This window comes from Centropristis striata, chromosome 8 (assembly GCF_030273125.1).
Source record: "Centropristis striata isolate RG_2023a ecotype Rhode Island chromosome 8, C.striata_1.0, whole genome shotgun sequence".
NCBI classification, from domain to species: domain Eukaryota; kingdom Metazoa; phylum Chordata; class Actinopteri; order Perciformes; family Serranidae; genus Centropristis; species Centropristis striata.
In genome coordinates this window covers 37,856,348-37,878,305 of record NC_081524.1, presented here as the reverse complement: position 1 = coordinate 37,878,305, position 21,958 = coordinate 37,856,348, and the positions used below count along the sequence as shown (strand labels likewise).

Genomic DNA, 21,958 nt, shown 5'->3' with positions numbered 1-21,958 from the left:
GTCATCGGTGGTGGCAGGAGTCCGTCCAACCAGGGCAAACTGCCCCCAGAGTCAGACTTTAGGATGAACCCGGGGTGGCTCATCCAGCCGGACGACCGCAGGGGGCGCTCTCCCTCGGACGGGAGAGCGCCGGGGAGTGCCGGGCTCCAGGGGAACAGGAGCGTATGAGGAGGGGAGGAGAGGAGGAGGAGGGATGGGCCAGCGGGCACATGTAGAGGGGGAGTGGAAGCCTAACATGGTCTGGCAGGGCCAGATTCACGGCCAGATGGAGGAGACAGGCCGACGTGGGGGCCGACTGCACCCCGACGACGGGCAGAAGAGGCCCGGGCTGCAGAAGGCGCCATCGGAGGACGGCAGGAGGAGTCGACCCGTGGAGACGGACTGGAAGCCCACGCTCCCAAGACATGCTTCTGCTGAGGAGGGACGGGCCCGCAGAGGTGAGGCAATCCTGTATTATTTTTTTATATTTTTTTTTAGATCTTCCACCAATTTTAAAAAGATGTCATCATAACATCCCTGTTGAGTTTTCTTTTTTTTTTTTTAAACAATTTATTTATTAACATTTTTTCATACAGTTTACAGCAGCTATTCTCAACCTTCAATCAGTCAATTTGTGTCTTTGTTTGGTCATTTTGTTTCCTATTTTTTGTCATTTTGTGTCTTTTTTTGCTCATTTTGTGTCTTTTTGATCATTTTGTGGCCAATTTGTGTCTTTTTTGGCCATTTTGTTTCCTTTTTTTAGTCAATTTGTGTCTTTTTTTTAATCATTTTTTGTCTCTTTTTTATCATTTTGTGTCTTTTTTGGTCATTTTGTGTCTTTTTTTGGTCATTTTGTGTCTTTTTGATCATTTTGTGGTCAATTTGTGTCTTTTTTGGTCATTTTGTTTCCTCTTTTGGTCAATTTGTGTCTTTTTTGGTCATTTTGTTTCTTTTTTGGGTGATCTGAACTGTGTGTGTGAGATTGTGTTCAGTGAGCGGGGGTCACGGACAACGTGCATGTTAAATTGGGGGTCGTGACTCAAAAAGGTTGAGAACTACTGGTGTACAGCATCAGTAATGGCAGTAGAACTTCAAATTCCACCCAAACCCACCCCCCTTCCAAATCAGGCCCCAAAGGCCAACTCTTGCCTTAATAATAATGAAAAATAAATAAATAAAATAATAATAACAATAAAAAGGATAATAATAACAACAGTAATAGTAAAGTAGATGATAGATAAATACAATACAGAAGTAAATAATAGAAAAATAAATTAAAACCATAAAAAATATAAACTAAGTTCAAAGCACAGTAAAAAGTCATTTTTCAAAAAGATGGGGTTTAATTTTCACATTGAACATAATTTTTTCAGAGGCAACATCCTTAAGCCCCTGTTGAGTTTTCTAACTGTGGTCAAGTCAAAGATGAGATGTATAATTTACAACTTGACCTCCTTCATACATGAAGATAGTAAGTGATTCATCAGTCCTTTTTATTTCCACTCACTCCTACTGTCACTTTCCTGCTTATACGCTTCCACCCAGATATAGACAGGCTCCTGTCGGCTCCCAGGGGCCCTGCTCCATCTACGCTTCTTATTCAGGAACATGAGGGAATAGCTTGTCCTCTCCTCTGCTCTGCTAATTAACGTGGCACGATCACTACTATACCCGCTACTGCCCTTTAACGCTAACACTGTCAGCTCAGTGATAATTGATAAAGAGCAGCACAGCTACTTGATTTTACTGAAACATTACACTTTTAAGAAAATGTGTTTTCTGCCGTTTTTAGACTTCAATTGTCCAGTTATCATTTATCTGACATAAAGGTGATTTGACCATCTATTTTTATATTTAATTTTTTATCACTGCACCAGTATCTATCACAAGAAAGTGGTCTGTAAATTCAATTGAGAAATGGTTTAAAATCACCATACCATACCTAATCACACTTGATAAATGTATTGAATTAGCACAAAAACAAATGCCTCGCATGGGACCAAGGTTATTATAGTTAACGAAAACTAACGAAATAACAAAAACTACAATTGAAAAAACATTTTCGTTAACTGAAATAAAAATAAAAACTAGGGTTTTTTAAAAAACGATAACTAACTGGAACTGTATTGTGTGGTTACAAAACTAACTAAAACTAATGTCCTTAGTTTTCGTTTTTGTCAACTTTTTTCATTCATAATTCAGTGTTTCTATTTGAACATGCAACACATGGTAAATATGTTTACTGAGACTGGGATGTCTAACCTTATTGGGGCTAAGATGGATAAACCAAAGGAAATAAACGCAAAATGTATTATGACCTCTTTGAATCTGGCACCCAACACATAGCCCATTACAAAAAAACTAAAACTAATAAAAACTAAACTAAAACTTAGCATTTTCAAAAAATAAAAACTAAACTAAAACTAACTGAATTTGAAAACAAAAATTCACAACAAAATTAAAACTAAAACTATTGAAAAATCCAAAACTATTATTATATAACCTCGCATGGGACACTTGAGTTTAAAACGAAAGAGTCTAAGACAGTTAAACTTAAAGTACTGTCACAAGAAAAGCCTCCTTTTCTTGTTCCCGAGAACAATAATTTCAAGTTTAAATGTTAACATGATGCGTCCTCGTGGTCTGTATTTACAATTTATTTATAATTCTTCCTCAATTTCTAACCACATCATGTTTTCTTTGCAGGCAGCTAGATTCTTGTCATTGTACGTCATTGCAAGATCACAATTGTGCAAGAATCCTGCCCGTAATAGCTAAAGTAGGTTTTTCTGCAGGTGCTCAGTATCGAAGGACATGTGTACTACATGTCAAGTCCTCAGATAGATTTTAGTGTCAAAACTATTTGCTATGGCAGTAGTTCTCAACCTTTTTGAGTCGCGACCCCCAATTAAACATGCATGTTGTCCGTTTGTTCGCTCACAGAACAGAATCTCACGTGCACAGTTCAGATCACACAAACTCAGTTGATACGACAAATTTTGGACAAAAAATGAAGCAGACAACATATTTTATATTTTATTGTTACTTTTAATCTAGGTCCTTTGCTATAATTTTAAAGGTCCATTCTGACCTCCTGAGTGTGTAACAGTCAGATTCAAGCCAGAGACTCCTTAGAAAGAAATAACTTGCTACTTTGGGATTTGTCAGAAAAGACACAAAATTACCCAAAGAAAGAATCAAATTGACCAAAAAATTACATAACATTAAGCAACTCAAATTGACCACAAAAAGACACAAATTGACCAGAAAAGACACAAAATGGCCCAAAAAGGAAACAAAATGACAAAAAAAAGACACAAAATGACCCAGAAAGGAAACAAAATGACCAAAAAAGACACAAATTGACCACAAAATGATCAGAAAAAGGCACGAAGTGACCAAAAAAGAAACAAAATGACCAAAAAAAGATATTAAATGACCAAAAAGACTAAAACACAGTGGAGACAGAGCTGACTTCCAAAATGATTTGGCGACCCCCAGAAATCATCTCGCGACCCCAATTGGGGTCGGGACCCCAAGGTTGAGAATAGCTGTGCTATGGCACAAAGACTACTTGGTTATACTATGTCTCGTCTTAAGACCCATTTTTATTCCTTGGCTTTTTAACTTTGCGTGAGTTTTGTGGTCCTCTGTGTCTTTTATTTATTTTATTTATTTTACTACTTTTAACTACGTCTTTTATTTATTTTACTATGTTTATCTGTTTGATTGTATTGATTTATTTATAGCATCATTTTAGATTTATACACTTATTATTTATTGCTGATTGGTATATGGAAATGTTTGTTTTATTGTTGATTCTATGTACAGCACTTTGGAGACATTTTTGTTGTTTAAATGTGCTATACAAATAAAGTGGATTGGATTGGATTATACCCAAAGTTATCTCTTTGTCTTGTAGTAAAGTGGGGACATGGTTTTAGCCTGCAGGACTGCAGATAGACCCTTCACCTGTCAGAAAAAATATCACCTTGATATTTCTTCTGACAGGTGAACCACTTTTATTTTTAGCCACTTCTGTACAACATGGTCTCACAGAAATCCGTGATATAGCCACGGATTTCGCTTAACTCAAAATCCGTGGAATAGCCACGGAATCACTCAAATTTCCGTGAAACTGACACGGATTTCGCTTCAATGCAAGTTAATGACAGTCATATCCCGTGGCTATTCCAACATACAAAGTGATTATGTACATTCACTGAGTGAAGATTTAGAAAATAAAACATATATTTCTCGCTAGAGATGTGATCAAAATCCATTTTTATGCAGAAACTAAGTCAAAATATTGATTTTTCACTAAAAATGAGAGAACTGTCCGCCATGTTTTTTGTTCTGACCGCTGGGACCTTGAAAGTCACGTGACTTGGAACAAACCAATAGCCACGGGATATGACTGTCATTAACTTGCATTGTAGCGAAATCCGTGTCAGTTTCACGGAAATTTGAGCGATTCCGTGGCTATTCCATGGATTTTGAGTTAAGCAAAATCTGTGGCTATTTCACGGATTTCTGTGAGACCAGGTTGCTTCTGTAGCTGCATACGCTGGTCAGTAACTGGAAACCTTAATGCTCCACATGTGGAACACTGGGTTGCAACAACAGATTTGAGAAGAATCCAGATAACAGAGTGCGTCATGTTGAAAGCACCAATGCAGAACTACTATAAGAGTTCTTTCCATCGACAGATTTGTAGGTGAATAGATACTTTCTCCCACTTCCCTTCATGTGTCTCTTTTCTCTGTCTCACCTTGTATTTTCCTTTTTTCTTTCTCTCTCTGATGCTGCTTTTCTCTCCCTCTCCCACTCTCTTTCTATCTTTATCACATCTCCTGCTTTCTGCCCTCCTTTTCTCTCTCTCTCTCTCTCTCTCTGTCTCTCTCTGTCTCTGTCTCTCTCTGTCTCTCTCTCTCTCTGTCTCTCTCTTCTCTGTTCTTCTCTGTTCTCTGTGCTAACTTCCTCCTTTCCTCTGGGTTATTTCCTCTTTGGTTGCGGTGACATCACAGTGATAAAGGCTCGTCTGTAAATAAATAACCCTGAACTTCAGAGCTCCAGTGCTGAGGAATGGCGTGGGAGCAGCATCAGCAGCGTGGGGGCTGCTTGTGGGGTGGGCGGTGGGTTTTTGGTGGTAATTGCAGCCGCCTACTCTGTTTATCTTCACAGCTGATCCCTAGGTAATGCAATTCTCAAACAAGTGCTATCGCAGAGAGCGCTTTGAGTGGTGAAGCAGCAGAAAATGGCCCACTGCTCAGTCCCTGAACTGAAACATTTATAGCAATGTAGTGCAGCATTTCATAATGAGATGTCGCTAATTCAATAATGGAAAAGATTAAAGCACATTTTTTTTAAATGCAGTGCAATGTGTGTGTACCACAGCTGGATACAGATTTAAAAATGTTACTTCCATTTTTAAAATTTCTCATTCTCAGTAGTTATTTTGGTGGCATTTAATATAACATATTCACAAAATGTTTAAATTAAGGCAGGGGATTTATAACTTAAGGGGGTTAATGCTAATGTTTGAAACTCAGAAAGTCAGAATTAATCTCAAATACAGATGTGTGTCAGTTTTGGGTGTAAAATTATGGATTAATGGACTAAATGATGAAATAAAGATGTGTAATTCTATGTTAGTTTTCAAGAAGACTTTAAAATCTAAAATTATCAAGGGTTACAATGAAATTTGATTGAATTTGATTTTTCAGTTTAAGGTATCATGTGTTTTGTAACAATGTGAATTACTCGGTTAATGTAATGTATATAATGTAATGTACACTACTGGTCAAAAGTTTTAGAACACACCAACTTTTCCAGAATTTAATTGAAAATGATGCAGTTTAATGTCTCAGTGTACTCTGAAATTAATGCACATTTGCAACATTTAAAATTCTTTATTGAGCATGATAGTGTTTTGAAAGTAAAAAAAAGATTAAAAATCACATTTTATGTTGGACTAAAGGACTAAAAAAAGACACAAAATTACCAAAAAAAGACACAAAATGACTAAAAAAAAGACACCAAAAGACACAAAATGACTAAAAAAAGACACAAAATGACTTACAAAGACATGAAAAGAATTAAAAAATGGACAAAATAGCCCAAGACTCCATAGAGTTAAGTTGTTAACCCATTTCTTGTTCCCTGAAAAAAGGCCTACTTGTATAATTCTGAAATGTACATTATTTTTCAGTTTTGGTTAAGCTTACCTTTTTTTATTTACCTCTTGCAGTTCACCACTTACCTTTGTACCCTTTCAAGCTGTTCATTTGACTTGAACTGCTTGAATTTCAATAAAAAACTGGAAAAATTGGGGTGTTCTAAAACTTTTGACCGGTAGTGTATATGCATGTAGATGGTACAGGAGAGGCAAAAATAAGCCTTTAGTGTTCCTTTTTCGGTTGCTGTCTGATGGATTCTTTTGTAAAAACATGATTTTATTTTGTTATTTCATTCATTCATTCATTCATATTCCCATTGTATTGTGTCTTCATAGAGTCAGACAGCCACTTTGTCCCTGACCCAGAAGCCCTGCGGGACACCCTGCGTGAGCCTCTGCCACCCAAACAGTCTGTCATGCCTCCAAAATGGCTGATGACCTCCGCCGCCCCTGAACCCGGCAGCAAGGGTGCACCCCGAACCCCATCCAGCCACCCCGTGACCCAGTACTGCTCCCCCTCAACGCCCTCACCTGTGGGGCCCAAACCTGTTCGATCCGTCTCGTCTGCTGGTTCGTCCACTCAGCAGTCTTCATGTGTCGCCCCGGTCTCCTCTCATGGCGCCAAGCAGCCCCCCCTCCCCCCACCCAAGCCTGTGAATAGGGGCAACGCCGCCATGCTGGGTGAGTTCTGCCGAATGGCGCCGTTAGTGGGTGATGGGTGAAGGGTGTCAACCAAGGTTATTATAGCAGTGTTTCCCACACATAGACCATTCTGTGGCACACCCCCACATAATGGAGACCAACCACCACAAAATGATTCTGTTATGTTTTTCCCCTCTTTAGGACATAAAAAAACTGTAACGTCCGTAACGTTAGCCTATGCACAGAAGACACCGCATTCACATCAATAAATAAATGTTTTACAATGAACCAGGCCGGTCTCAGAGCTGTTAAGACTCTCCGGTAACGTTAATGCCGCAAATGCCGTTAACGGGACGAGAGCAGTCCAAACGGCTGCTTCAAGCTAGCTACATCGAGGGTAGGTTCGCTTCCTGTTTTCAAAGTAAAAGCACAAATTCTATCGTTGTAAAGGGCAACGGGCGTTTTATTTTTGTAAATGTAACCGGAAGTGCGTTGCTCACGATGGCTAGCTTGAGTAGCGTAACAAAAGTGTAAACAGCTGGTATTTAGACAAATTAACGACGCACTGGGGATCTAAACGGCTACTTTCTCGCCTAAAAATGTTTGAAATGTCAATAAAGTGATATATTTAAAGAATTTAGGACTTTACCGGTGTCAGTGGAGCACCACAAATTGCTATCTGGTCTGTGGGAAACACTGTATAGTAAATGAAAACTAACGAAATAACGAAAACTAGAATTGAAAAAACATTTTCGTCAACTGAAATAAAAATAAAAACGAGAGGTTTTTTAAAAAACGATAACTAACTGGAACTGTAATTTGTGGTTTCAAAACTAACTAAAACTAACTGAAATTATAGTGAAAATGTCCTTAGTTTTTGTTTTTGTCAACTTTTTTAATAAATATTTAATAAATAAAATAATAACAATAAAAAGGATAATAATAACAGTAATAGTAAAGTAGATGATAGATAAATACAATACAGGAGTAAATAATAGAAAAATAAATTAAAACCATAAAAAATATAAAGAAAGTTCAAAGCACAGTAAATTACATTCAACAAATGTCATGATATTGTTTGGTCTTACAGGTGTGGTAACAACCAACAACTACCGCTACACCATTGACAGTATTCAACTAGTTAACTCCAGATATGTTTTAAAGTCACTCCAGCATTTTTCAAAAAGATGGGGTTTCTTTTTCACATCAAGGTTATTATAGTAAACGAAAACTAACGAAATAACGAAAACTAGAATTGAAAAAATTTTTTCGTTAACTGAAATAAAAATAAAAACGAGAGGTTTTAAAAAACGATAACTAACTGGAACTGTAATTTGTGGTTACAAAATTAACTAAAACTAACTGAAATTATAGTGAAAATGTCCTTCGTTTTCGTCTTTGTCAACTTTTTTCATACGTAAACCTTTTTGGTTGATATGAAATCTATTTCATCTATCTGGTTTTATGACTTAATAAACTTATTGGGGCTGAGATGGATAATAAAAGGAAATAAAGGCACATTTTATTGTGATTTTTTTTAATCTGGCACCCAACAAATACCCCATTACAAAAAAACTAAAACTAATAAAAACTAAACTAAAACTAAGCATTTTCCAAAAAATAAAAACTAATTAAAACTAGCAAACCCACTCTAAAAACTAACTTAAACTAACTGAATTTGCAAACAAAAATTGACAACGAAATTAAAACTAAAACTAATGAAAAATAACACTCAAATGTCAGCTAGCGTGGAGTTTTCCCACCGGTGAATACAATATGTACATTTATGAGCCAGTGCACAAGCGCTGTGGCAAAGCAAAGAAGTATCAAACACAGCTACACACACACAAACTTGCACACACACACACACACACACACACACACACACACACACCCTGGTAATGATGTTATCCGAACAGCTTGAGCAGCTTTTCCCCAGCTAATTACTTATTACGCCTGGACTATTTTAGCTGCACTTTTTCCCCAGAATTTTACACTCTGAAGATAACAGGGACTCTTGTGGCTGTGGGATGCTGCTCGCACAGGTGCACTGTAGTGGTGGTTGTTGTTGTTGTTGTTTACTGTGGGTTTGTCTCATCAGGGGCCTTAATTCCCACTCGGGCAAGGCTGTCTACTTTGATTCATTTTCAGCTTATCAGCACATCTAATGATGTTTGGTACCTTACGATTGTGTCCTCTTCTTGTCATGCCTTTAGTTGTGTCTGTGTGATTCAATTTTGCAGGATTTGTCTTTGTTATGAGTGTGATGTTTTCTTTGTCTTATAAACCAGACAGTCTGTCTTCAGAGAGTCAAGTGAGTAGCCAAATGGGGGGGAATATTCCTAGGTGGCCTGTTTGTCATCACTTCATTGGTTATAACTTGGAAGCTATGGGCATTATCAGCTCCACAAGCTTATAATAGACCAACCAGGACTCTAATTCAGAGAACAAAAATCTGTTGATGCAGTTGACACAAGCTGTCCATAATGTCAAAACATTAACATTAACATTGTAAAGGAACAGTTGTATATACAGTTTTAGAACACACCAACTTTTCCAGAATGTAATAGAAAATTATGCAGTTTAATGTCTCAGTGTACTCTGAAATTAATGCACATTTGCAACATTTAAAATTCTTTATTGAGCATGATAGTGTTTTGAAAGTAAAAAAAAAAGATTAAAAATCATATTTTATGTTGGACTAAAGGACACAAAATTCATACCAAAAAAACAAAAAAAGACACAAAATGACAAAAAAGACACCAAAAGACACAAAATGACAAAAAAAAGAAACAAAATGACCAAAATAAGACACAAAATGACTTACAAAGACATGAAAAGAATTCAAAAATGGACAAAATAGCCCAAGACTCCATAGAGTTAAGTTGTTAACCCACTTCTTGTTCCCTGAAAAAAGGCCTACTTGTATAATTCTGAAATGTACATTATCTTTCAGTTTTGGTTCAGCTTACCTTTTTTTATTTACCTCTGGCAGTTCACCACTTACCTTTGTACCCTTTCAAGCTGTTCATTTGACTTGAACTGCTTGAATTTCAATAAAAAACTGGAAAAATTGGGGTGTTCTAAAACTTTTGACCGGTAGTGTATATATGTAGCTTCAGCCTAGAGATAAATTGCTGAAACCACAGCTTGTTGTTTTTACACACAAGTGCACTTTATACACCAGCATATTTAGCACCACTATGCAGCTACATTTATTAAAGACTCCAGCTGAAGGCCTCCGTCTCCTCCCTGTTAGTCTCCGCCCTGCAGGGGGGAGAGAACGCTCAGCTTCCTCTCTACTGGTCCTGCTGGAAGCGAGAGTGCGACTACGATGTCTACCTGTCTCTTCCCGTCTACCTGTGCCGGCGGGCCGGAGGCCTGCGCTCAGGTAAAAGGATGCCCTCTGGTATCTATGTGGCCAGGCTGCCCCCATCTGGAATGCCCCCCTTAAGAGTCTGCGTTCTTCATCGTGTCGCGTCCTTTCTCGCTGCCAACATATTCCCCCTCCCAATGCCTTTTACCTTGTTAACTGGCCTTGATTGCTTTTCTTTGGATGTGGTATATAAGAGCCGCATGCACATAATAAGCTGATAATGTGCTGGGTGCTTTGTGCACGTGACGGGCAACTTCTGTGTGAGTGAGCGGGTGAATGTTTTTAATGCTGTACTCTCTTATGTGGCATGTGAATGAGGGAGAGCCTTTAGCAGGTTCCAGCTGCAATGCATCAAGTGAATTTTATAGTGCTAATCCACTCAGCTTCTGCTCTACTGGGATGGATGGGTGGATATGAATGGATGGATGAATGGAGGGGCTAAAGGGTTGTAGCATAACGGCTTGACTTAATTTAGGGAGGAAGATGCAATCCAGTTCAGTCAAGCCTACTGCATGCTTCAAGTCTGGTAGCACTGATCTCTTATTATGCCTCAGTAGCACGGCTATTGCTTTTAACATTCATGTGGCTTTTATGCTGCTCTACAGAGTTTTAAGAATTCTATCAAATATACAAATGTGCATGCAAATAAGTGAGATTTTCATTTTTCGTTTAGGAGATTTTTGCACTTTGAAGATGCTAATAAACAAAGTTTGATGGCTGGTTAAGAATCTGGCTGTGGAGCATGTAGGCTGTATGTATGTATCTTCTTCGTCTCTGTGACCTGGGGCACATGCTGCACACTGGTGTGTTAGGGCAGTGCGTGCATTCATGCTGACACAGTCATGTGATCCGACACACTGTACGTACGCAATAATGCTCAGTCAGACATGTAATCCCAGTATTTGTATTTGTTCATGTGTATTCTGTTCTGTTGGGTGCAGCTGATGCATGTGCACTCCTGTCACAGCGGCAAACTAGATGGAAAAATAAAGCCAGCAGCTCTCTCACAGGTCTCAGCTATTTTTATATTGCTTTTGATTGGATGTTTAAACTGTTGTTGCATTTACAGGTGACTTCACCCAAGCCACCGGAGGCACCAGCCTTGTGCCAGCCAAGCCCTCTCCACCCATGCCTCCTAAGAGGACTACCCCCGTCACCAAACGCAACCCAGAGGACTCGAGCCATCCAATGACTCCCTCGCCGCTTTCTCTGGAGGACCACAGCAACCACCACATGGGCTTTCAGCTGCCTCCCCCTCCTCCCTCCCCTCCCCTGCCAACACACATACCACCTTCTCCTCCTCGTCAACACATACACTCCCACCACCTCCACCATCAGCACTCCTACCCCCACCCGCTGCCCCAACCCATACCCATGCTGTTTGACCCACCGAGCCCGACCAACGAGTCCCCTCAGCGCCCGGCTCCCGTCCCGCTACATATCATGATCCAGCGAGCCCTGTCCAGTCCCGGCCCGGCTCAGCCGCATCCAGACGGGTCGCAGCGAGCGCACACGCTGCTGTTCGAAACGCCGCCCGAGTACCAAGGTGGTCGTCCTCTTCCTGTCAGCATCCAACCGCTGAAACTGTGAGTTTGTGAATAAATACTAATAGACATTTTGTAAATCAATGATATTCTTATTGATATATTGATATATATTCTCATATTCATGATATTGCCAACATTCCTACTTCTTGATGTAGTGGCGTAAGGTTAATATTAGCTAACAATTAAGTTGTTTTAATCACAAAAAGCTACTCACTCTCTGTCGCTAAACACATGCAGCTTTCAAAATAAGAGCACAGTGTGTTAACAGAATACACCACAGAACTTACAAGAAGACTGTCAAAATAAGATGTCTTAAATAAAACATACAAGAACCTTCATTTTCCTTTACAAAATGTCATTGAAATATGCCCCCAAGACCCCTAAATGGTTATTTTTATTATTTGCTCTTACTCAAGAGTCAAGAGTATTTTTTTTTTGTATTTGGCAACTTTGAGATTTGCACTTCACACTACATTTTAGATTTTTATTTATTTATACAGACAAAAAAAAACATATTTTCTATATCTTTTTAAGTATTTCGTAATATCGTCAAGAATATCGTTATCGCAAAAATAGCCTGAAATATCGTGATATTCTTTTAGGGCCATATCGCCCAGCCCTACAATCAATCCTATCCTTTATTTAACCAGGTAAAATTCATTGAGATTAAAATCTCTTTTTCAAGAATGACCTGGCCAAGAAGGCAGCACCATGATAAAACGAGAACAATCAACCACAATTCTCATACACCACATTCAACATCAGTTAAAGTACATACAAGATCAGGGACTAGACTATATGAAGATTGAAATGAGTACAGTTAAAAATGAAATAAATAAACTGGTGACAGATGAATGAATAAACCTGGCCGTTATCAGAAAATAGTTTTACAAACAATTGCATTGACCAAGAGAACTATCTTCTCTGTCCTTCAGGATTCCTTTGAATTCTCCCAAGGTGACCAGCTCAGACAGCTTCAGCTGCTTTTGCACAATGTTCCAGGCAGAAGGAGCAGCATATTAAAAGGCCTTTTTCTCTAACTCAGTTCTAGCTCTGGGTACCAACATCTGTAACACATCCCTAGACCGCAAACCATAGCTACATTTGTTTGTGGACATGTAAACACATAGATATGAAGGGACCAGCCCAATAAGACACTTGTAAACAAAAAACAACCAGTGTGAGAGTCTGCATACAGATAGTGATGGACATTTTGCAGTGTCAAGACAAAATCACAAGGTAGAATGGAGGGTGTGATATGGCTAAAGTTTCTTATATTTAAGAGTGAAAATATTTTAATTTGTTAAATTATTTCTCTTTTTGTTGTTAAAAGTGCCAAAGCTACTTCTAGATTTGTTAAATACACACAAACCGCTGCCTCATCCGTCTCTACAATGCTTAAGTTTGCATTTATTTTTCTCTTTCCATCAGATCTGAAGATGACTACTCAGAGGAGGAAGGGGAAGAGGAGGAAGATGACGAGGAAGAGGAGGAGTATGATGGGGAGATCCCGCAGCCAGAGCTGGAGCCACGGAGTCGCAGATGTTTGATCGGAGACGCCGGTGTTTGTGTCATCCCCGGGGGAAACAGTAGTGAGGAGGAGGACGATGAAGATGAGGAAGAGGATGAGGACGGAGAGCATGACATGCATGGGGAGGACACCGACTCAGACGGTCCTGTGCTTTATAAAGATGAAGACTCTGATGAAGATGAGGAGGACGAGCCCCCACTTAGTAAGCACAACTGAATTTGATGAAAGGATGTAAACATTGATGCTGTGTTCCAATCCCCATACTCCCCGTATTTACTAAACTTAGTTTGAGTACGCAGGGTGTTCCGATTCCGATCGCGGCGAAAAGAAGTGAACCTAAAGCAGCTATTCTCAACCTTGGGGTCCCGACCCCAATTAGGGTCGCAAGAAGATTTCTGGGGGTCGCCAAATCATTTTGGAAGTCAGCTCTGTCTCCACTGTGTTAAAGTGTTCATGTGTTAATGTGTTTTAGTCTTTTTGGTCATTCAATATCTTTTTTTTTTTTTAATCATTTTGTGTCTTTTTTGGTCATTTTGTTTCCTTTTTTTTGTAATTTTGTGTCTTTTTTTTAAGTCATTTTGTGTCTTTTTTTTAAGTCATTTTGTGTCTTTTTTTGGTCATTTTTTCTCTCTTTTTTTGGTCATTTTGTGTCTTTTTTGGTCATTTTGTCTTTTTGGTAATTTTGTGTCTTTTTTGGTCATTTTGTTTCCTTTTTTTGGTCATTTTGTGTCTTTTTTTGGTCATTTTGTGTCTTTGTCATTTTGTCTCTCTTTTTTTGTCATTTTGTGTCTTTTTTTGGTCATTTTGTGTCTTTTTTGGTAATTTTGTTTCCTTTTTTGATCATTTTGTTTCTTTTTTGGGTGATCTGAACTGTGCGTGTGAGATTCTGTTCAGTGAGCGTGTTCATGTGTAAATGTGCTTTAGTCTTTTTGGTCATTTAATGTCATTTTGTGTTGTGTTTTTGGTCATTTTATGTCTTTTTTTGGTCTATTTGTGGTCAATTTGAGTCCCTTTTTGCTTAATTTTGTGTCTTCTTTTTGGTCATTTTGTGTCTTTTTGTGGTCAATTTGATTCTCTTTGGGGTAATTTTGTGTCTTTTCTGACATATCCCAAAGTATCAAGTTCTTACTTTCCAAGGAGTCTCTGGCTTGAAGCTGACTGTTACACACTCAGGAGGTCAGAATGGACCTTTAAACTGATAGCAAAGGACTTAGATTAAAAGTAACAATAAAATATAAAAAAATATATATAAATTAAGTGCATTCATCAAGTATGGGTATTGGAACACAGCATTAGTGTTTTCAGAGTTTGTGAAGTACTTTTTGTGTACCTGCACACCTGACCGCTCCTCTGCTTGGCTTTCATCCAGGTGCTCTGGCCAGCAGGGTCAAGAGGAAGGACACCTTGGCTCTGAAGCTGAGCAGCCGTCCCTGCGCCCCGGACAGAGACCGGTTTGTCCAGGAGAGGAGCAGCAGAGAGGACCAGCCTCCAGGACAGACCGGACTCACCTGGCAGAGCCGGGAGCAGTGGGAGGCCATCCGCACGCAGATCGGCACGGCGCTCACAAGGTAAAGATGGACATCATCACACTTACACTACCGGTCAAAAGTTTTAGAACGCCCCAATTTTTCCAGTTTTTAATTGAAATTCAAGCAGTTCAAGTCAAATGAACAGCTTGAAAGTGTACAAAGGTAAGTGGTGAACTGCCAGAGGTAGATAAAAAAAGGTAAGCTTAACCAAAACTGAAAAATAATGTACATTTCAGAATTATACAAGTAGGCCTTTTTCAGGGAACAAGAAATGGGTTAACAACTTAACTCTATGGAGTCTTGGGCTATTTTGTCAATTTTTTTATTCTTTTCATGTCTTTGTAAGTCATTTTGGGTCTTTTTGGGTCTTCTTTGTCATTTTGTGTCTTTTTTTTAAGTCATTTTGTGTCTTTTGGAGTCTTTTTTTGTCATTTTGTGTCTTTTTTTGGTCATTTTGTGTCTTTTTTAGTCCTTTAGTCCAACATAAAATGTGATTTTGAATCTTTTTTTTACTTTCAAAACACTATCATGCTCAATAAAGAATTTTAAATGTTGCAAATGTGCATTAATTTTAGAGTACACTGAGACATTAAAGTGCATCATTTTCAATTAAATTCTGGAAAAGTTGGTGTGTTCTAAAACTTTTGACCAGTAGTGTATGTGCATATTCTTTTTTGTTTTTTTGTAGCCTATAAACTGACAACAGTGAGTGTGCATTTCCTGAAGAAATCTGAAAATCATTTCTTAGATCTTTGTCCTACTTACTGCCTGAATGACAAAGTGATGAAACCGTGTAAAAATAGTCCTACTCTTTTTCTTTTTTTTTCTCCCAAATCAGGCGACTTAGCCAGAGACCAACTGCTGAGGAGCTCGAGCAAAGAAACATCCTTCAACGTTAGTAACAAATCTTTCTCTCCTTTTCACCTTTATTATCCGTTTCTGGATGCCTTTATTCAGTTCAGTTTTGAGTCTGCTGCTCTTTGGCTTGTTTGGACACATTTTATTGTGGAATTAAGCAAACATCACAGCTCAATTACTCTTGTTTAAGTCAATAAAGCCACATTTTACCACTGTTGAGCCAGGTCTTCACAGTGGACAGAAGATTAAAATTGTATACATTCGGTAATAGCAAGAATTTACACTTGAAAAGACAGTTTGAAACATGGATTACAGTTTTAGATGTCTAATTTTGGAAACTGCTTTTTCTCTACCTTCGGTGCACATCAAGCCAGGCTTTCATGCAGCATCTAAATAAAGCTCTGTTGTTGTTATTTTTTCATCCCTCTCTTTTTTTTTTTCAGCCAAAAATCAGGCTGACAGACAAGCTGAGGTTAGAGAGATCAAGCGGCGGCTGACCAGAAAGGTGAGACAACACCTTCACAACAAACACCCAAGTGTCAAATCATGCATTTACGAGATATTAAAGTGACATCTGTTCATTATAGCTGAGTCAAAGACCCACAGTTGCAGAACTACAGGCAAGAAAAATCCTACGTTTCCACGAATATGTGGAAGTCACAGATGCCCAAGACTATGATCGGAGAGCAGACAAGCCGTGGACCAAGCTGACTCCTGCTGACAAGGTTTGCAGAGTCCAGCAAGCCCTCAACAAACACAACATATTGCACATTAAGTGTAATGTATAGCACATTTCCTTTAAGTTCACTCTGACTGTCTCTCTCCTGTGGCTTTGCGCAGGCGGCCATCCGGAAGGAGCTCAACGATTATAAGAGCACTGAAATGGAAGTCCATGAAGAGAGCAGAATCTACACGAGGTATACCTTTCATCAGATGGATCTTGACATTATAATCCATCAGATTTCAGATTTCCTGGTTGATTTGGCGACAGCCGTGGTTACCGTGGTAACAGCAAGTGCGGTTTATTACTACAGCAAATACTCTTGTGTGCAGCTACTGTGTCACAAGTACAACAAAGGAGCTGTTTCTTCTTCTCTCCTTTCTCCCTGCCATGTTTAAAACTCATCCACTGATGAAAAATGCAGAAAAAAGGACTTTTGTCTTGTTTTGTAGAGAAAAAATTGCTTTCAGGGCAAAAAATCAGTAACTAATATGTTGGGTTTCCTGTGACTGCTTCACAATAAAAGCCACCTTGTGTTTCATATAAATCAGGGGTTATCAAAGTCTTGTTGACTGAGAGCCCTTCACAGGAAAATTACACAAATAAATAATAAAAAATTACACAATATAAAATAAAATATCTTTCACATCTCACTTCCACATTGCACTGCCTACTTCCACTGAAATCAATAAGTATAGCTTATAGCACTAATAACAATGACAGAACATTATTCACTAGTCACTATATAATTCAACCCGCAGCTTTCTTTAAGTTGTCATTTCTAACCTGACAGGCACTTGTTAGGGTGGCACAGTTTGGCACAGTAGCTAAGTGGTATAATAAATGGAAGCTAATGAAACAGACAGCAGGAGGCTAAAATATAATGCATATGTTTCATTTGACATTCTGGGGCCTGAAAGTGTTTCAGAGGGCCACCATCAGCTCATAAGCTGCACTTGACCTAAACCCTTCAGCTGCAGAAATGCTGTGTTTGCATTAGCAGTATCTTGATACAGTGTTAACAGCAAACAGTGAGGCTGATATAAAAGAGATAACATTAAAACAGTGAATCTGGATTACATCATATGACTTCTTTTGCCTTTGAAGGCAAGGTTGAATCCAGCACAGGTATGGCGGCCCTGCCACCAATAATAAAAAAAAAAGTCTAAATAGAGATGTAATTACATAGTGTAAAGCAGACCTGGGCATTGGGTGGCCCGCGGGCCACATCCGGCCCGTTGGCTGTCCTTGTCCGGCCCGCGTGAGGTTACCCAGAAATTAGAAATCAATATAACCGCAGAGCTTTTATTTTGAAAAAAAATAGCAAACATTAGCATTAGCACTAGAGCTAAAAAGCACTTTTACTATAGTTAAGACAACAAATATAGCCACTAATATATATGACAGAAGAAAATAAACTTTAACAAACCTTGTGTCCTGTCAGTCACTAAAGAAGCCTTTTTGATACTTTATATCAACTTTATATGAATAACTACGCACTCGTTATTATTTACCGTTCGTTTTTTAATTTAACCGTTCTACCGGTTATTTCCTGTCACTACCTTTCAAAATGAAAGCACCCGTTTCACACTGGACGGCACCTTTTCAAAATAAAAGCATCACAACATTGAAAATGTACAAACATGAAAAACAAGCTATATAATACAAAAACACAAATTGGAAGCTTACTAAAGGACATTTACAGTTGTGTTTAAAATAAATGTTAAAGTGATAGTGATTGGAGTATTTACTACTTTTTACTGCTATATTTGATTTACTCCACATTAACAGTCTTATCATAACATGTATTCCTATCAGTAGCAGCTCAAAAGCAGATAATTTACTGTATTTTATAAAGCGATTAAATTAATATTGAGCAGAATTTAGTTCAGAGTTTTGGTCCGGCCCCTGCAACCTTCGTGGTATTGGTCATGTGGCCCCTTGGGGACATTAATTGCCCACCCCTGGTGTAAAGGGATGCTGCTGTAAACACGCCACCCATAAATAGTATCACTTATAGGGTGTGGTTTGATGAGCATTTTAAGGATTAATAATTTCAACAGAATGTGAATGTGTGTTCTTGCCTCATGAGATCTCTTTGTTTTGTTTAGGTTCCACCGGCCTTAGACCCCCTCTGCTTCTTTGCGGATAATGAAGCACTTAAGATCTCTGTGTGGCCAGAAGCTGCTCCCTATGCAGACAGATCGCCCTTTTTACGATTCCCGAATGTACTGTACAGATTATCAGGGAAAGCCTGGAACTGTCTCAAAACAAGAATGCTTCTCGCTTGCCCTCCATCACCCTCCCACTACATTGCTTTCACTAAACTGAGGGGGTGGTGGGTGAGGACCAGATGCAGTATTTCTCCCCGACGACAGGGGGAACCACGTGCCAATGAATGGAGAAGTGGCAGAGGACCGACAGGGCTGACTCTCACTCTGCTGTTAATGTGGTACCCCTCAGGGACTTGGATCTAGTTACAACCTTTAACGCTCATTCTGTGTTGCCTTTTTAATTCTTTACTGTATATGGAAAAGCTAATTCATCTTAATGTAATAACATACAATAACAATAGTAATAATAACGATGATGACTTATAATATTCCACACAGTAATAATAGATAAAAGAGCTGCAGCAAGAGCGGGTTGGAGGATGAAGACTGGGATATTCTGTTATAGGACTGGACATCTCTGGGATATTGTGTGTTTTATATAAATTGTGTACAGACTGCTATTGTTATACCTTAGAATGAAACTTGGAAAGATCTAATTACAAAATATTCTGTAATGCACAAGATATTTTATATTGTAATTTTGATCACATGAGTAGTGACAGCTTTTATTTGAGCCTTCTTTTTTATTTTAATTTGGCTTGCCTGTATTTATGGTTGTGATGTGAGGTGGCCATTTAAGCGTCAATCTAGGTATAGAGAAAGGTGCAGGTCAGAAGGCTTGTTGGTGTTTTTATGTGTGCCAACATACCGATGCCTAAAGAACTATATACTGGTTTTCATATCACTGATTTCTGCAATCCACTGCATGAGCCAACACAGAATCCAGCGCCATTGGATCTGGACAGTCTCTCTTCATTTATACTTTTTTATGAGTTTTTGTACTTCCCTTTAAAGATCAAACATGCAATGCATTCTGTAGCCATTTTGGATAAGGTCATGCTAGTAGTGTCTAAACTAAGAGTTAAATGTAAGTTGCTGTGCGTGTAGATCAGGGATTTATCAACAGAAAAAAATCAGAAAATGTATAAACGGTCAACAGGGAGTCACTTTGGCTGGAACCTTTTGAAACTGCAGAAGTGTTTAATCTTGTATTGTTGTCTGGCCAGTAGCTTACAGGGTTCTCTATGCTGTGTACAGGTTGATATAGGTTTAACTGATGCTTGTGTATATCTTGTCTTCCTTTTCATTTGAAAAGAAATTTTAAATATAAAAGTATTATAGGTTGCTATTTTTTTAAGCACAGAATATTAGTTTATGATTAAATGCTACAAGAATGGGAATATGAAAGTGTACCTTTTCTGTAAAACTAAGTTCCTTTTAAATTGAATGTGGAATTGTATGGACTGACAGTTTTCTTTTTAATTGTAAATAGTCACATCTGGATCTAATTAAAAAATCTTACAGTTCCTTGAAACGTCTGGGCAATGTCTCTGCACCTGGATCTTTGATCAATAGAGCTGTCTGACTTATTGATGTTTTCAGGTGGTTTGTAGGGAATATTTAAATTGGAAACTCTAAAATACAGATACAGGGCTGCAGTGACACCTAGTGGCACTGTGAGGAACTAAACCTGGAGATGGTTTTAAATGCATAAAGTGTCTGGAAAATGGAAATAAATTTGTGTACACTGTAAACAAAACAAACAATAGCTACTCAATAAAATTGAGGCAAGATTGCACGCAATATTATTAAATCTAACTACGTTACACGTTGAGTTAATAAAAACTTAACAGGAAGTGTAAAGTGTCAATTAAAAACGGACTAATTCTATTTTGTTGGATTCATTCAAAATTCTCTTGATTTAGAATTACATACACATAAAGATTATATTTAATGTGATTAAAATAAGCAGATTCTATCTCAAACATTTTTATATTAAAGTTACTTAAACTGCCTCAAAATCAAAGACGCATTTATATTTAATACATTTTATCAAATATATTTAGTAAGATGAAATGACTACAGAATAATTTACTACAGTGTAGATGTACGTTCCAAAGGTTTAAAGCAGTACAGTTTTTATTATATTTTCAGTGATCTTATAGTATGATGTAAGGCTGCAAAAGACAACTAAGTAAAGCACCATTACAGTGTAGATTAAATAAAAAACAGTTTCCTTGCTACACATAAACAAGTTACACAATGTATGATCATGCATTAAAAAAAAGAAATACCCAAACGTAAAAAAATATGTATTAAATATTTATGGTTGTGGACAAATGCATCTATTATACAGACACGAGATAATGAGCCGTACAGAAAACAACATAAATTCAGGATTATGTTCATAGTGATATAAACTATGAACTAGAATACAACAAACAATCTTAGGACAAAGGTTTATGCAATGCATAATTTATTACGTCATGATCTTGTGTATAATTTTTTTCACAAATTATAAACTATCATAAAACCAGTAATGGATGAAAGTGAATCATCCACAAGACCTGTTAATCAATGTGGGCGCAATGTCCGCATTCAATACATTATTTTCAGTTATAGGCAACCTTTTTCTTTACATATGGACCACAGATTTGCACTGTTGAATTACAACTTAGTTCTCCACTTAAACCAAATGATGAGTTACATGTTTCTGTTTTCTGCTATTATTCTACTGGACTATAGACTCATCAATCCAGTTGTTTTTGCTGAAAAACAAAACAAACAATTAACACCAGTAAGGATACTGGGCAGTCAAATGAAGTGGAGTAAAAAGTAAAATATTTGCCTCTAAATGTAGTGGAGTAGAAGTAAAAAGTTCCATAGAATGGAAACTCTCAAGTGAAGTGCAAGTAGCTCAAAATTGTACTTAAGTACAGTACTTGAGTAAATGTACTTAGTTATTTTCCACCACTGATTAGTACTTCTACTATTGCCACTTACTCTTCTTCTTCTGCTTCTTCTGCTTCTTCTTCTTTGGTGTTTTTTGGCAGTTGGCATCCTTTTCGTTTATTTTTACTGCCATCTGCTGGACTTAACTTCTTTCATACTTTCCTTCTGTTATATTCTTTGAATTAGTCTAGTTGTGGCAAGAAATCTCAGACGGATTTTCCTCCCTTCTCTAGATGTCCCACCTTCTATTATATTTTTGAATATTTTTCTTCTTATACCTGCCTTCATCCTTTCCCTCTCTCTTTCATACCCAGAACAGGCTGTTACTAGCCTGGGTATACCCAGACTGCCTTGCGCGCTCGAATTTGATTTCGAACCTCCAGACGGTCTGGAAACGAGGCGATTATCTTAGCCCTGTTTTAGGGATCCAATCACAGAGCGGGGAGGGACGGTGAGACGATGACGCGTACTACTCGGCACTTGGAAGCTTTCGGATCCAACATGGCTGCTGCGGACGCGAAACTCTCTTTA

At 38.2% G+C, this 21,958-nt stretch overlaps 1 protein-coding gene across 1 annotated transcript in view; it reads left to right on the top strand.

The window, feature by feature from the left end:
* The window catches only part of phactr4b (phosphatase and actin regulator 4b), a 28,065-nt gene extending 7,799 nt beyond the window's left edge, over positions 1-20,266 (top strand). Inside the window, 12 exon segments of the mRNA XM_059339116.1 lie at positions 1-120; positions 122-437; positions 6,494-6,838; positions 10,059-10,190; positions 11,245-11,761; positions 13,154-13,455; positions 14,623-14,821; positions 15,621-15,676; positions 16,084-16,145; positions 16,228-16,365; positions 16,481-16,557; positions 18,473-20,266. Of these exon segments, the coding sequence (XP_059195099.1) occupies positions 1-120; positions 122-437; positions 6,494-6,838; positions 10,059-10,190; positions 11,245-11,761; positions 13,154-13,455; positions 14,623-14,821; positions 15,621-15,676; positions 16,084-16,145; positions 16,228-16,365; positions 16,481-16,557; positions 18,473-18,488 (2,280 nt within the window). The 3' untranslated portion in view covers positions 18,489-20,266.
* The last annotated feature ends 1,692 nt before the right edge of the window (positions 20,267-21,958 follow it).